The sequence below is a fragment of the Streptopelia decaocto genome, assembly GCF_964273445.1.
Source record: "Streptopelia decaocto genome assembly, chromosome: 9".
Lineage (NCBI taxonomy): Eukaryota > Metazoa > Chordata > Aves > Columbiformes > Columbidae > Streptopelia > Streptopelia decaocto.
Window position 1 is genome coordinate 5594450 of NC_138664.1, and position 15013 is coordinate 5609462.

The following is a 15013-nucleotide window of genomic DNA, read 5'->3' on the forward strand; positions in this document are numbered from 1 at the left end:
GTTTGATCAATTTTCTTGTGGCAGATGTGAAGGACAACTGTGGTTTTGCAAAGGTCCTATTTTTTCCATCCCCTCCTTAAAAAAAAAAAAAGGCTTCAGGCAATGCTGAGGATGTTTTGAATGAGGCTGGGTGTGTGCTTGGGTGTGTGCTTCCGTCTTTTTACAAGCCTTGTTTAAGGGCTGGGGTAAAATGTGAACTTTAGACAAGTTTGGGGATTTTGAGGGGCTCATCCTCTGTGACATAGTTATTGCTATGTGACAATGACCTGATGGGTGTCTTCTGAGCTTCCTTTCAAAGAGAGGTCAAACATTCCACTTGGATGTGATCCTGACGCTGAGTTGTAGTTGTGTTAAACCTCACCGTATCTCAGAGATCACAATCAGCATAGAATGAGCTGATTTCTGGAGATTTGGACATGACAAGGACCAGACCTTGTTCCTCACCTCCTGAGGTCACTGCAGCATGGAGGTACTCTAGAAGCAGCCTCTGGCTGTTCCTTTTGCTTGCTCCCCAAACACTGTGGCTGAGTTGATTAGATGTGTTGCAAGGCATCTTACCTGCCTGTGCCAGTGTAAGAGGTGCTGCACAGGGAGGAGGACCCTTCCCCAAGAGGCACCTGAGGACATGGAAACTTCCTTGAAATCTGCTGGGGGGACAGAGTCAACAATCATGGCAGGATGAGTGCAAATTAAGTGACTGCACCAGTTATTGCACCGGGACTTTTCTTCTGTGATACTGGTTTACTAATGGTATGATTGCAAGGCTGATTTTTTCCCTTTTTGATATACAGGCAATAGGCACCAGGGCAGAAAAATAGAAACATTAAAATCATATGTTATTTGAGCAATAAGATACGACAGGGCACGAATGATGGGACATTAATTCACGATGGTGTGTGACTAGGCAAGAATTTAAATGTCATAAGTTGGGCAGTTATGTGTTTTATTGGAATTATAAAATTTTATTAGAAAACTGGCTGAGGGGGTGGAGTTTTCCACCAACCCCCTCCCCTCATTGGTATCTGTGAAGGGATGAGCTGTGATTTATGTTAGATGCAAGAGACGCTGGGATATTTACAAGTCTGCCGGTAGCAGCCAGAGGTTTGTCCTCCTCAGGAGCTGTGAGTAATCCTATCTGTAGACTTAACTGAGGATGACTGTTTGATGTTAGCTGATGTCCAGCATGCCCCGAGGTCCTGCGTGGCCTTTTCCAGGACAACTGGTGCCCACGGGTGTCCCGTGGGGTGAGGCGGTGGCCAGCACTGGGTGTCCCGTGGGGTGAGGTGGTGGCCAGCACTGGGCTCCCCGTGGTGCCACGCTTCAGCACCATGGACAGGGCCGGCAGCCCTGCCCGCACCCCCCTGCCTGCACCTCTGGCCTCTGCACCCCCCTGCCTGCACCTCTGGCCTTTGTCCTCCCTGCCTGCAGCCCTGGCCTCTTGGCTTCCAACCCAGCTGCTGATCTTCCTGCCTGCAGCTGAGCCTTTCTTCCTTCCCAGCCTCCAACCCAGACCTGACCTTCCTGCCTGTGGCTGGGCCTCTCTGCCTCCCACCCTCCAAATTTCCAGGCTTCCCTGCCTCCAAGCCATTGCTCCAGCCTCCTGTCTTCTCTGCCTGCAGCTGGGGTCTCCCTGCTGCCAAATCAGCTCTGACCTCTCTGCCTGTAGCCTAGAACCAACTGCCCTGCCTGGACCATGGGCCCTGTCCTGTAGCCTTGTCCAGACCTCTTGGTTCACTCTGCTTGCAGCCTGGCTCTGATCCAGCCTCCCTGCCTGCATGAAGCCCTCCAGCTTCCCTGCCTCTTGCTCAGCCCCAACCTGCAGCTTGGCCTCCCTGCCTGCAGCTCCTGCTGCCTTTGCCCTTCTCTTGGAACAACCTCATTCCCCTTTCAGCCCCAGCCAAGCACCCCAGAGCAGTGAGTGGAGCAGAGGCTGTGCACACCTGCCTGCAGGTGCTGGATCAAGCCATCATGTGTGAGCCTACCTGAGGGGTGACCAGCCTGGTTTCACTGCCAGCCCCATCTTTATTATTCCATCTCTCCAGCAATGAAGCCACACTGCCGAGATGCCTATTTGAGAGATGCAATATTGAACTTTCTGAACTGCAGTGGCTCCTGGCACTGGTTTTGTTCTGTAATGTGAATGGAGTTGTCTTGCAGCATTGCCACCCGGCTGCTGTCTGTGGGTTTCTCACATGAGTAGTTCTCTAGGAGTACTGCCATCCAAGCTCACTGCAACCGCAACCCATGGGCTTTGGCTAAATGTTTGTTGTATCCAGTTGTGCATGTTGATAATTGTGGGTAATTTGCTGTCTCAGAATAATGAAGGAATGCCTGCTGCAGTCTGAGTACTTGGTGCTTCATGGTGATTAGTCTTTTCATTCGAAAATTTTCCTCACAATGTCCAATATTTGAAGATAAAGGGTGGGTGAAAGATTCTTTTCCTTTTCAAGTACATCACATATTGAGAAGAACAGGGAGAATACAACTGCTGTGTCCGAACATTCTTGTGTGTGTTGTTTTTTTTTTGTGTGTGTGTGGTTTTTTTTTTGTTTTTTTTGTTTTTTTTGACAGAACTAATTGTCAAAGACAAAATATGTTCCCGCTTTTGAGGTGGCTATAAGCGAGGGGTGTAGACTCTGGACTCTGACTGTATTAAGTCAACAACAGTTCCCTCCCCCCCCTCAGCCAAATGTGCCTGGGGCCATGCTGAGACACATCATGCTGCAGCTCCTGTATACCTGCAGGCAGGTCTCTGCTCAGAGCATTACTCCTCCTTGTGTGCTCAGCCCCTGCAAACAGGAGTGATTTGGCCCAAAAGGCACCTGCTACTTCCCTGTTCCCCATCCCTACCTCAGAGGCCCCCGGAGGGAAGCAGCAGCCTGGTGTGAGGCAGCCCCCTGCTCCATGCTGTCTGTCTCCCGGGCTGGTGCTTTTCTTGCTGTTTGATGAAGCATAGCCGGAGCACATCAGCCTCGCCTCCCGCTGCGGCCAGGAGCCTCCGCGCAGCATGGGAGGTGGCAGCTGCCATCTCCGCTGGCTGACGGCAGGGTCCCTTTGGTCCCCTGTTCCCCATGCTTGCACCTCACCATGCCAGGCAGCTGCCCCTGCCTGCCCCCCAGTTCTGGTCCCTCGTGGTGTCTGGCCACTGCTCTCCGTGCTGTGGGTACAGGTAGCTCTGCTCCCCGCCGAGGTGGGTCGAGTGCTTCAGGCTAATGGCAGGCTTTCTTTTCATTAGCTGGTGTAAACACAGCTCTTTGGCAGCAGTCTGCTTTTCTGAGCCCAGGAAGAACCATTTTTTCCTTTTATCTATAATTTAGTGAAGTGTCAAGCTGCAGAAGTTTTAACGATAATAAGCAGCAGAGGACATTTATTTATTTGCTGCAAAGGTGGGTTTCATTCCAGGGCTGTGGGGTTTTATTTTACGCTTCCTTTGCAAGAAATGTTGGCTGCTCATGCAACCTTCCCTTCCAGTGTGTTCAAGCGACCTTCCCTGCGAAGCTCACCACTGCAGTTCCTGCTTGGCTCAGTGGCTTTCCAGCCCCGCTCCCACGCAGGACCTGTGGGCCAAGAGAACTGGCAAAGGAGAAGCAAGGAAAATATAGTGAGGTGGGAGTATTTGTGTGCCTGGTGAGGTGTAATGGGAGAAAGGGGAGTCATGAGTTCCCTGTCTTTCACTTTCTCCTGTTGCTGTGCATCACTTACATCTGCTTCCCAGACCAGCCTCTGTGATGGATTTGACTGCTGAGGAAAAGCAGGGCTTTTCTGGGATTACATGTAGCGCTTGCCTTCTGTCAGCCTGTGCAGCTGCCAGCGGTGGCTGAAGGAAGATAAAAAGTGGATCCATGTCATATAGAAAGACCAAGGCTCCTTCCTGAGGTCCAGGAATGCAGAAAATGGAACTTGAGGCTGGTCAAAGATGAGCAGGGAATGGAATGTGGTTGTATGAGGGACAGGCACCAGTTTGGAGAGAGAGAGGGTTGCAAGAAAGAATTGAAGCAAGGAGTCATTAGGAAGGAAAGTCGAAATGGAACAGAAGGGGGATGGGGTGTAGAAAAGATGATGGGGAAAATGGATCTGGAGAGGAGAAGGGAGGGTTGACAGGAATAGGGAAGAAGCATGTGTGTGTGGGAGCTCTACAGGGGGAAGCAAGTGTAAGGGAGAAGTGGGTTTGCTCACAAATACTTGGGAACTGTGCCTCTGCATTAACCAGAACCTTCCTCTCCCCCTCTGATGTGGCTTTGGAGGCAATATTAGAATCTTCCTAATTATTTTTCTTGGATGAGTTTTACGATCCTGATGATATTAATTATTCTTAAAGGTCAACAGCACTCACTTGAATCCCCTTCTGTTCTATCATGTAATCAGTTAATTAATTGGAAACCATTTAGCAGTGTCTGCTGAGAGCTTAGCCTGCCTTATGCCCTGTTGTTTTGCTGTTGCTGGGAGATAGATATATGTGTGTGTGTGTATATATATATTTTCATATTTGTACCCTTTCCTTTTTTCAGAGGCTCTGCAGAGCCCTTGATACCATCTGAGCCCATTCTGGCACCTCTTAGGCCCAAGTGTTACTTCTCCCTTTACTAACCCCCTGCAAGAGCAAGGTTTGAGGTTATCCAGGGTTCATTGATTTCTGAGCATCCAAGTAGGTGAACTTTTTTTTTTTTTTCTTTCAATATAAATTTGATGTAAGAGCCCTTTAACAGCTGAGGGCACAGTCCTAGTTCAGGAGGGAGTGGGAGGACCAGATCTGTGTTGAAGCTGAGGCTCTTGAGGACCTTGTCCAGGTCTCCCAGTGCCTACTGGTGCATTTGGGGATAATGTCCCAGTTGGGGTGGTACCTCCTAAATGCCTGAACTTTAGTGTACTCAAGGGGGACGTGGTTGGAAACATGCAGGAGCCTAGGAGGACGTGTGTTTGGGGCCTGGTGTCACCACTTACTGGGAAATACCCTTAGGCACAGCTCTCCTTCCCATGCCATCTCCTTGTGCTGTCTCTCACTGCGGGACAGAGGTCTCTTCTCTCACACAGCAGTTAGGTTTGCTCTGGTTCTGCTGGAAACCTGTAAATGGGAGGCATTCCCTGGGTGTTCTCTGCCTCTAGCTTGAAGAAACATGTAATTTGAAGGAAACAGGAAGGATCAACCCAACCTCTCATTGGAGCTGATAGCTGGCAACCCTTGTTATCAAGCGGCACACTTCTCCAGTGCATACTGAAGCAGGAGAAAAGCCCAATGTGCAAGTTATATTCCAGGTCTAATAGATGTAAAATTATTATAGTTTGGGAGAGAAGAGATGGGTTGGGGGCAGAACAGCCCTGAGGATGTCTCAGCTGCAGGAGGGCAGCTGTGGGGAAGGGATCTTGCCTGTTGCAGGTTGATTTTTCTCTTATTTGAGCAGAAGACTGGCATGTTCTGTGGATGCTGCTGGACTCTGCCCTACAGGGAAGCTGGCAGGCAAAGGCAAAGCAACTGCAAGGCTGACCCAGCTTTTAACCTTTTCTTGAGTCCTCCGAGAACTCAGATGTCTTTGGAGAAGAGCAGTGGAAACTGCACACAACAAGGCGGAGACGAATGTAGTCCAGAGGACCAGATCCCTGCATCTGATCCGCCTCGAAGCATAAGGGACAATATTACCCACATCTGGTGATGGTTTCCCATCTGTATCATGTGCTGAACCAAACTTGTGAGCAGCAATAAGCTCTGAGGGGTGATTTGTCTCCAAACAAAGCTTCATGCAGCTGGGAGATGCCTCAGAAGAGATGACTTAAAGGGTGTGGAAGCATCATGGGGTTGGAGATGGCCTTTAAAACAGCCTTTAAAGTGTTTTGGGATGGGCTGGGATGGAGGCAGCAGCAGGAGATGGCTTGCTGTGTTGGCAAAGGCAGTGGGAGGGGAGGCGTGGGGCAGATGTTCCACTGGCGCTGGTGGTGGGAGCCCTGTGATGGAGGCGTGGCGCCTTGCGCCTTCCCACTTGCTCTGCAACTTCTGTTTTGTAATGCTGTTGTTCAAAGAACAATGCAGGAGAGCAGCCCCTTCCACCTCCTCCAGCCCACTTTCAGTGGCAGCTGGGACTTTACGAATCAAGATTGTGCAAATGGGAAATACAGGGGGGTGGTTGTTCCTTCTCCGGTATCACATCTCCAGGGCTCGTGGGTGGGCATTGACGTGGCAGGGTCTCCTTTCTTGTGCCACCAATTATGGTTGCTTCTCATCTAGTGCATGATGCTTTGAGTTTGCGAAATTGTTGTAAATTCTATCTATAGCCCTAGAACAAGAAGTAATTTTGGGGAAAATGAGATAATAACATGATGGGACATGCTGTGTGACAGATGCCTTACAAGGCATAGGACAGTACCCGTGGACATGAGAAGAGAGTTACTCTGTTCAAACTCCCAGAGGAACACTGAACCTTAGACTTTCTTTTTTTTATTCTGCTGTGTTTGGAGTCAGTAAAGACCTGGGTGTTGCTGAAGAGTTGCTTGAGAAGCAGAACTGGACTGTAGGTAATGCCGGACCATAGCTGGAGGACCTCTGTAGGCTTTCTTACTCTTGTATCGCACCAATACCTGTGTCCTGGTGCTGAGCCCAGACAGGGAGCACAAATGGGAGAACTGCTGGAAGCTATGAAACCTCAGGCTGACCAGTTTAACACCATATCCCATTCTGCTAACTCTGATTCTGGGCGTGTGAGGTTTGCAGGCTCTTGGCATTGCCCGGTGCTTTTGCAGTGCATCTTGCTGGGACTTTGTGCTGAGCTATTGGAGGCTTCAGTTGATCCAATATTTCAGAGCCTGATTTGTGGGGAAGCCTATGCTGCCACAGCTTCTGGGACTTGCTGGGGTAATTTTAGCACATTCATTAAGGGAGGACAGTACATGTTTTTCCCTTAATGAGCAAAGTTGCTTACTAAACAGGAAAAGGAGAGAGGAGGAAGGGCAGGGCAGGCAATGGGGAGTGTAGCGTCACTTTTAGAGGTCATTTGAGTTATCTGGCAGGGACAAGCAAGCCCCAGAGTGACTTTCCAACATTTCTCTGGTTCAAACCCAAAACTTTAACAGCTTACGTGCTGCAGAGATGAAACCTGGATGGAACTACCCCTACTCCTATGGCAGCATGTGAAGCTGCTGACATTTTCCTCCCCTGTGGCCACCAGCACCCAGCCAAAGCTGCTGTGAGATGATGGGAAGCACCCGTTGTGCCCAGAGCACAGGGGAATATCAAGGGAGTCCCACACGGTACTACCAGCCTATCAAGTGCTGGGGACCACGGCTGAGATGTGCATCTCACTTCTCATTTCTGCCAGTCCCGTGCTCCCTCAGCCCCAGCTGCTCTGCACAGTTAATCCCCTTCCGATTAGGATTTTTGGAGTGGCACTGTGTTATTAAAATGTGTGAAATACTTCTCCCATGCAGAAGTAAATGTGTCAGGTTGGAAACAAGGGCGAGTGGAGGAGGGAGATGTGTGGAGGAGAGACAGACATGGAGGGTCCCTCCCCAGCAGCAGTGTTTCCACCATTGTCTTGGGCTGAACTGCATGATATAGCTTACAGTTTAATTACAGGGGCTCCTGCTTCTTGGTGTCATTAATGAAGCAACTGGCTTAATTTAGCTGAATAAAAATGGCTTTAATAGTGGAAACACTTTTTGCTGCTGGGTAATTGAGGGAAAAGAAAACATGTGTCTCCTCTTGCACTGACATCCACCTGTTCTGGGTTGCATGGATCCAGACTCCTATTTTTGTGCTGTGCCCACTCATCCCTTTTTAAATGCAAGAGCTTGTCCAACAGATGTACCTACATGATCCAACCTGCTATCCATCCATGGCAACGGTCACGTCTCTGATGGTCCCCAGCAGAGTCTCTGCAGTGTCTGTGGGAGAATGTGCAGGACACATTGTGTCCTGTCCTGAAAAGCAGGAGGAGGAGGGATGGGGGAAGAGAGCAAGAACTGGGACTTTGCTTTTGAGGTGTGTGTGGAGTTGCTGGTGGAGATATGGTATGACAAGACACCTGCAAAGTAGGAGGAGAGTGGAGTGGTGTTGAGCCTCAGTCATGAGTGGGTTGGGTGTCTGCTGCCCCAGACCTGGTCCAGGTGAGCTCCATCCAACCCCCTGTTCCTACCCAATTCCTTTGAAACCTGCTCTGGAGGCAAAAAAAAGATCCTAACAACTATTTCTGAGCACTCTCTTTGTAAAATAGCATCTTGTGAGTGATAGAGAAAATGTTCCATGGCAAAGAAGGAGTTTAAATATGTTATATGAGGGTTGGTGGCAGGTCTGTCCTGACAGAGACAGGCTCCTGTTTGCTGCTGTGAAATGCACGTTTTGCTTCCCTCCTCATGTTTTTCCTGGATGCGTGATGTGCCGTATTTTATTACAGGTGGAGCAGATGTACAGGCTGTTAAGAAGGTTGTCTGGCATGCTCTGCTACAGGACTGCTTCCACTTTCCTATAACTGCCAAATTTTAATTGCTCAGGCTGAAGTTTTCTGTGTTGGGTGTCTGCTCCTTGCTGAATTAATTTCTTTTTTTTTTTTTCTAGTTTCAAATAAAAACCTTCTCAAATGTTTGAGGTGGTAGAAAGGAAGGAAGGAAATGGGCTGTTTTTGCTCAAGCTAGAAAATACTGGTGATGCTTCTGTTACAGAGCACCTGCGCTCTGTTGGCAGATTTTGCTTGGAGGACTTAATTTTGCTCTGGGACTTCTCATTACATTGTCAGAATGGTTCTTAGTCCAGTTAGAGGGGGGGTAGTTTAGCAAAGGATGTTTGGGAGTGGATAGGGGAGATGGGGAGTGGCAGCTCTTCTTGAGCACTGGAGTTGGGTTGGGAAGGTATTAAAGTGGGGAAGACTGTAAGAAATTTGGGCATGGATAAGGAAATTGGGGCTGAGAAGTATTTGGGAATGGCTGGAGAGTAATGGATGCTGTGATGCAGCTGGGTAGGGGAGATAGCAAATGGATTGGGAAGAAGAGACCTGGTGCTGCCTGGGCACAGGAGGATGGAGGCTCTGATCACTGAAAATGATGGGGATTTGGAGGTGTAACAGACTTTCAGCCTCAGAAGTATTGATGGGAAGGCAGAACAGGCAGCTGGAGCTGGGAAAGTATTAGTCCTGGCTGAGAAGGCCTTGATTTTCCCCCCAGTCCTCCACATTTATGCTTTACAAAATAATGGGAAAATCAGTGCATGCAGCTGAAGTTTGAGCACGGGGGGACCTTGTGAGCACCGAGCGGGAGTTACAAAGCTCTGGAGCTCAGACTTTCACCCGTGGAGCCAGAGTTTAATCTCCTCATGTGCATGTACTGTGATACTATCTCTAATTACACAATCACATGCTATCTTTCCTGGGAAACCTGGCCCATCAGTGTGCAGGATGGATCTATTCTGGGGAGAAATCAGTGTTGTGCAGTGAAGTTTCTTTGTAGGAGCTGCTTATCTCTTGCAGAAGTCAGCAGATGTACCCTTTGCATGTGGAAACCCAACCCTGGCATCTCTGACCTTTGGAGTTTTTGTGACTGAAACGGTGTGGTTTTAATATGTTTGTATGCAGCCTCTGTCTGTCTCTACGCTGAGATCAGGGACCTTTGCAAGGGTCTATTGCAAGGACCTTTCTGTCCAAGGTGTCTTGTTTCCAATGACAAACACGTTCCTCCCCGTGTATGTCCTGGCTGATCTGTACAGAGCCATTGGTGCGTGTCCCTTTGACCAACTCCAGCTCTGCAGGAGTTGATGGTCGGGTTGGATCAGACACTAGCTTTGCCCTTTGAGAGTGGAATCTCCTTCCAGACGTGTACAAGTGAAGACTCATCTGACCCATCTCCTCCTTGCCTAATACTTGTTGTGGTTTGTTGTGGGGGGAGGGAGGAGGTGGCAGGAGTTGGTTTCCAGGGGTTGTAGGAGGCGAGAAGCAGAGCACAACTGCCTGGCAAAGCTCCTTGCATTAGTGAGGATGTTTCCTTTCTCCATCTCTCTGTATCCTAAATTGTAATAACACGATCATGCTATTTTTGATTCCCTTATTTGCGTGGAAAGCCTGTTGTTTTTTTCTCTTCTCTTTCAGAATCCAATTTTCTCTTGACATTTCTGCCTAATGTAGCAAAACATGACCTTTGAGAAAGGACATTCCAGCAAGATTCACTCCCTCCTCTGCATCTCTGCCTCTCTCCCACATCTTGCTGTCTCTCATGCATCCCTCTTTACGCTTCCTTCTTCTCCCTGCGTTGGGGGAGGGAGTTTTGTCTCACTTTTCAGTAGCAGTGAGCTGCTCCTTCCCCTCCTACTTTTCATCTGTCTCTGCAAAGTTTCCAGGTGCTCAGTGCTCCAGGGTGGATAAAAGAGGGAGTTTTGCAATATTTATTTTTTCCCCCCTCTGCTTAGCTTCACCTGCTATTTTTGCTGCTTTTATAAACTTTATTGGAGGCTGGAAGCAGTTTGTCTACAGCCGTAGGAATGGTGGGATCTTAGTCATGTGAAATGAGGTACCTGTGGTTTGCCGTGGTTTCCACAGCGGGATAGTCTGATCCGAAGCAGCTCCAGAATTTAATGATGCAGCACTGTGCCATCGCGGTGTTCAGGCTTATTCTTCTGCCAGGCTTGTGGAGAGCTTTTGGGATGGTAGTTTGTTGTGTGAGCTGCAGCAGCTCCCCCACTCCTCTTTGCTGTGAATCCCGAAATCCTGCATTGCTTGATAACAGGTGGGACAGCAACAGAGGTGACTTTTTTTCCCCATTGTTGGTCCTTGGGCTGTGCCCTCTCTGCATTTGCCCAGCTGCATTGCCCTTGCTGCAGCCTGGGGTAAGGTGACAAATGCATTTCTCATCCCAAATCCTCATTCATTGGGAGCCATTCCAGGATTTGCTCTCTTGATTTTTTTTTTTTTTTTTTTTTTTTTTTTAAGCATGTTTCTGCAAACCAAACAGGGGTTGTGAGTTGAGCCCTTGCTGTCACCTCTGGGCCACCTTGTCTCATACCTCCTCTCTGGCCAGCAGATACTTCAATGAATCTCCAGATGGTTCACACCTCTGGCTCTTCATTGCACCTCCTGTGTTTCCTGAAGATCAGCACAGGAATGGGAAGATTTGGTTTTCTGCCAGAGCTTGTGACCTCCTGTCCCTCTGCTCACCCCATGGGCTGGTCCTTTGGTTGGTGGCTCTCAGGCTGGCCAGGTGTCCCCAGGAATGTTGCCTCCTACAGAAAGCGTTTGATTACCATTTTCTCACTCTGTTAAAAAATCCGTGACTTTTCTCTTTCTGCTTGTGCTGCCCCAAACGCATTTTTTCCTCTTGTTTTTAGTACTTCGGTTACTTTTACACTCTCTTACCCTCTCTGGCTTTCTGCTGAAGAAGCAACGTCTGCTGTGTTGAAAAGCTCTCCCAGGTAGATGCGATTAATGTTTTTGCAAGTTTGGGCAGATGGAGAGAGGGATGGGGAGCTGTTGGCCGCTGTAGCAGCGGTACCTGTGGGTGCAGACAATACAGCCATACCGGGACACTTGGAGCGCACAGCTACTGCAGATCATGCGATAACACCTTGGGTAATCTTCGTGCTGTAATTTAAACTTGGCTGTTGCTATTTTTAACATAAGGTTTATACTTTTTTTTTTTTCAAGTTATGAGATAAGACTTGTTCTTTCTGTTTATGGTTGGTCAAGCTCCAGATTCATGGGTGAGAATCAGACACATCTTGCTCTGTTTGGATTCTTTTTTTTCTTATCGTTACAGCAGGATATAAACCATTTTCTCCTTTGGAAAAAAAAAACAAAAACAAAAACAAAAACATAATGAGAAACTTCCATTTGGGTTCATTCTCATTAAAATATCTCATTATAAAATCTAAACGTGGGTCCTAAACTGCTTGGCAGCCTCTCCGTGGAGGAGGATGATGAGCTCTGCAGAGGCAGTAGGGCCACGTGCAGGAGGAATGATTTACTGTGACTTCTTTTTTTTCTTTTTCTTGTTAATTTTCAGAGACCTCTCTGGGAACCGGCTCACCACTCTCTCATGGCAACTCTTCCAGACCCTGCGACTCTTTGAACTGTAAGTCCCACCCTGGAGGTATCTCCTGGGAGAAGAGGGGAGGCTGAGAGGAGGAACAATTTCAAAATAGAGCTGTTTTGAAGCCTGTGAATAATTACCTAAAACTCCAGTGGTCAGCACTCGTCCTTGGGAGGGTTTCCTGGGTATGGGAGCACCAGAGCAGAACTGCTTCTCTTTTAACTTCGCAGCAGCTGGCTAATTAACATCGAGGATGATGAACAAGTTATGCTTGGGCTAATAAACAGTTGACTAACTCTGGGAACACATTAGAAATACTTACTAGGCCAGATATTGAGTGAATCTTCTCAAATACTTGATCCTCATCTGGTGCAGGGTAGGACTAACTGTTTTTCTTCAGTTGATGGGCATGAATTATAAGAGACCTTTGCTTATTAGGCGGATGACTGTCTTGCTCTCTAGCAATTGAGACACCTCCCAGCCCTGTTGTGGGTGATGAGACTGTGTCTCCTGGGGCACCAGTGGCCTTCAGCCTGCTGAATTATTGATAGAGCATTCAGAGCTGGGCTTGAAAAATAAGTGGACACGAAATCAATGGAGCATTGCCCTGATGACCTGTTTTGTTGAATTTTTAGAAATAGTTGTTTGGTGGGTATAAAAAAATACATATATGTAGGATTTATCCCAGAGGATCCTGGGAAGCTCCATTCATCCTCACTGATGATCAATAGAGCTGTAAGCTAGAAGTGACTTATGAAAGAATAAAGACAGTCTTTCAAGTGGGAGTAAGTGTGTTATCACTGGTGTTACTGCAGTGTATTTTATTTCTGTCAAATTTTTAAATGAAAAATACTAATAGTGATATTAGAAAATCCAGAAACACCCCTCTGATGGAGAATCTGGCTTGCAGAGTTAAAATGCTGAATTTGGAATTTGTCTCCTCACTGATTACAGCTCTAAATATTTTTCAAGCCTGGCTCAGTTTTCAAGTTTAATAGCATGAGTCATTTGTATTCCTAGACCTTTACTTATTGTCATTGCACTGTCTGGCAAAACTCAGATTGATGGTTGTTACCCAAGAGAGACCCAAGAGTGGAGGAGCAAATGGGGCTGCAGTCCTGAGCTGGAGGCACTGGCAGGGCCTGGGGTAATGGTGAGCCTGCAGATTAATGAGGATATTTCCAACAGGGCTCATTTTTATGTGGCTTTGTTTCATTTGGTCATATTTTGTTTCTTCAGGCTTGTCTAGCAGCCCAAGTCAGGCTCAAAAGACCAATAGTGGCCACAAAGGGAAGTGAGATGCTGTTGTTTGGGCAGCAAAACATACTCATCCCTACCTGATGAAGAATATATCTGCGTTGTCCTGCTACGGTGACCCTGACAGGGAAGCTGGTGTGCTTGGGGTGGCTTTGGTCAGTGTTAGCAAGTCAGGGCCGGTGCTCTGAAGTCTAGCAAATGGGAAGGATCTGAATTACTTAGCTTCTGTTGGAGCTGTGCTCAGAGCAGTTTCTGCGAGATAACAAGCCCTGATTGGTAGAAGAAGCACTGCAGATGGAAATGTGGGAGGTGGTGGGGCTGGTTGGTAGGGAGAGGGGATGTGGTGGGAACTCAGCACTGGTGTCCATGATGTCCCAGGGGAAGGCTTGGCACCGTGTGGGGCTGGAGCTGCAGCTGGGCCTCTCCTGATAGTGTTGTGGAAAGGTCTCGGCAAACCACCCCTTGGAACCAGCTCCAGCCGTCAACCTGGACCTACAAATGTCCATGCCTGCAGGGACTGGCTTGCCACTGGCTGGGCTGGAGTAAGAGCCTGGTCAAGTTTGTTTTTTAATTCAGAATTACTTTGTCACTGGTGCTTCCTGACAAGTTTTCCCTTGTCACTAAGGTTCCTCCATCCACATGAGCACAGGTAGGATAGTTAGTACCAGAACAATATTATGATGCTGTTCCCTAAAATGTGACAGGAGAGGGATATTTTAACTGATACCCACTGGCATGTCAGTGTTAATGGGGCAGGGGCATGGCCTGAGACTGAGAAACTGTCCTGCTGATCTTTGGATTTGTTTGAGGAAGATAGCACTGAGGTGCACTCTAAGCTATGGGCTCTGAATAATTATTCACATAAAGATGTTGGGGAATTATGTTAAAGGCATATGATATCTACTGTGCGGTGGTCATGGTCTGGAGTGCTAGAAGGATGACACCCGTGGATGAGGAAAACAAGTCCTCAAGATGGGGAGAAGTGAGGAATGGATGTGCAAAAGTGGGAAATATTGTATTATTTTTTATTTTTTTTTTTTTTTTTAGAAATGCAGAGGATGGGTGAGTAGAAGACAGATTTTGGCATGCTGAGCTCTAAGGAGGCTTCCAGAATCTGGGAGGGAGATAGAATACATGGCCCACATAAAGTGAGTGTGAAGCACTGGTGAAAACTAGAAAGGGAGCTGCAGCCTGAAATCAGCCAAAGACTTGAAGTTGAGCCAAAACTCCCTGGAAAGGCAGAAGATGGTGAGCAGACTGATGCGGAGGCAGGAAACTTGAGGAAGGCAAGAAGTCCCCAGGGACAGGGAGATGCTGGCAAGAGTCTGCTCTTCTCGGGAGGGTTAGGTCTATGGGGAAGGTTGGTGGGAAAAGCAGTTGCAGGTCTGTGGTGGTTCACCATTGGACTTTATTGAATACCAGTGCCCCAGCACTACCAGGCAATCATGGATCTGGAGGGAGGATGTAGATGAGGTTCTTAGGGACATGGTTTAGAGGTGGACTTGACCATGCTAGGTTAATGGTTGGACTCAATGATCTTAAAGGTCTTTTCCAACCAAAGCGATTCTATGATTCTACAATAGTCATCGAAGGCAAAACTGTGACATGTAGCTTGGAGCACGTGGGAAGGGAAGTGATGGGAGAATCGTATCTGAGAGAGTGTTGGGAGGAGAGGAACTGCAACTGATGCGACATGGAGACTGCCAGGGAACATGAGACCTGACAAAACCATTCACGGTGAACACGGAGGAGGAAAGAGCAGAAG

General features: G+C 48.0%; 1 protein-coding gene across 3 annotated transcripts in view; it reads left to right on the forward strand.

Moving 5' to 3' along the window:
• NTRK3 (neurotrophic receptor tyrosine kinase 3) overlaps positions 1 to 15013 on the forward strand; it is a 211114-nt gene that overhangs the window by 40602 nt on the left and 155499 nt on the right. For all 3 annotated transcript variants that reach the window (XM_082060583.1, XM_082060584.1, XM_082060585.1), the window contains exon 4: positions 11965 to 12033. In XM_082060583.1, the coding sequence (XP_081916709.1) occupies positions 11965 to 12033 (69 nt within the window). The remainder of the gene's footprint in view (positions 1 to 11964; positions 12034 to 15013) is intronic.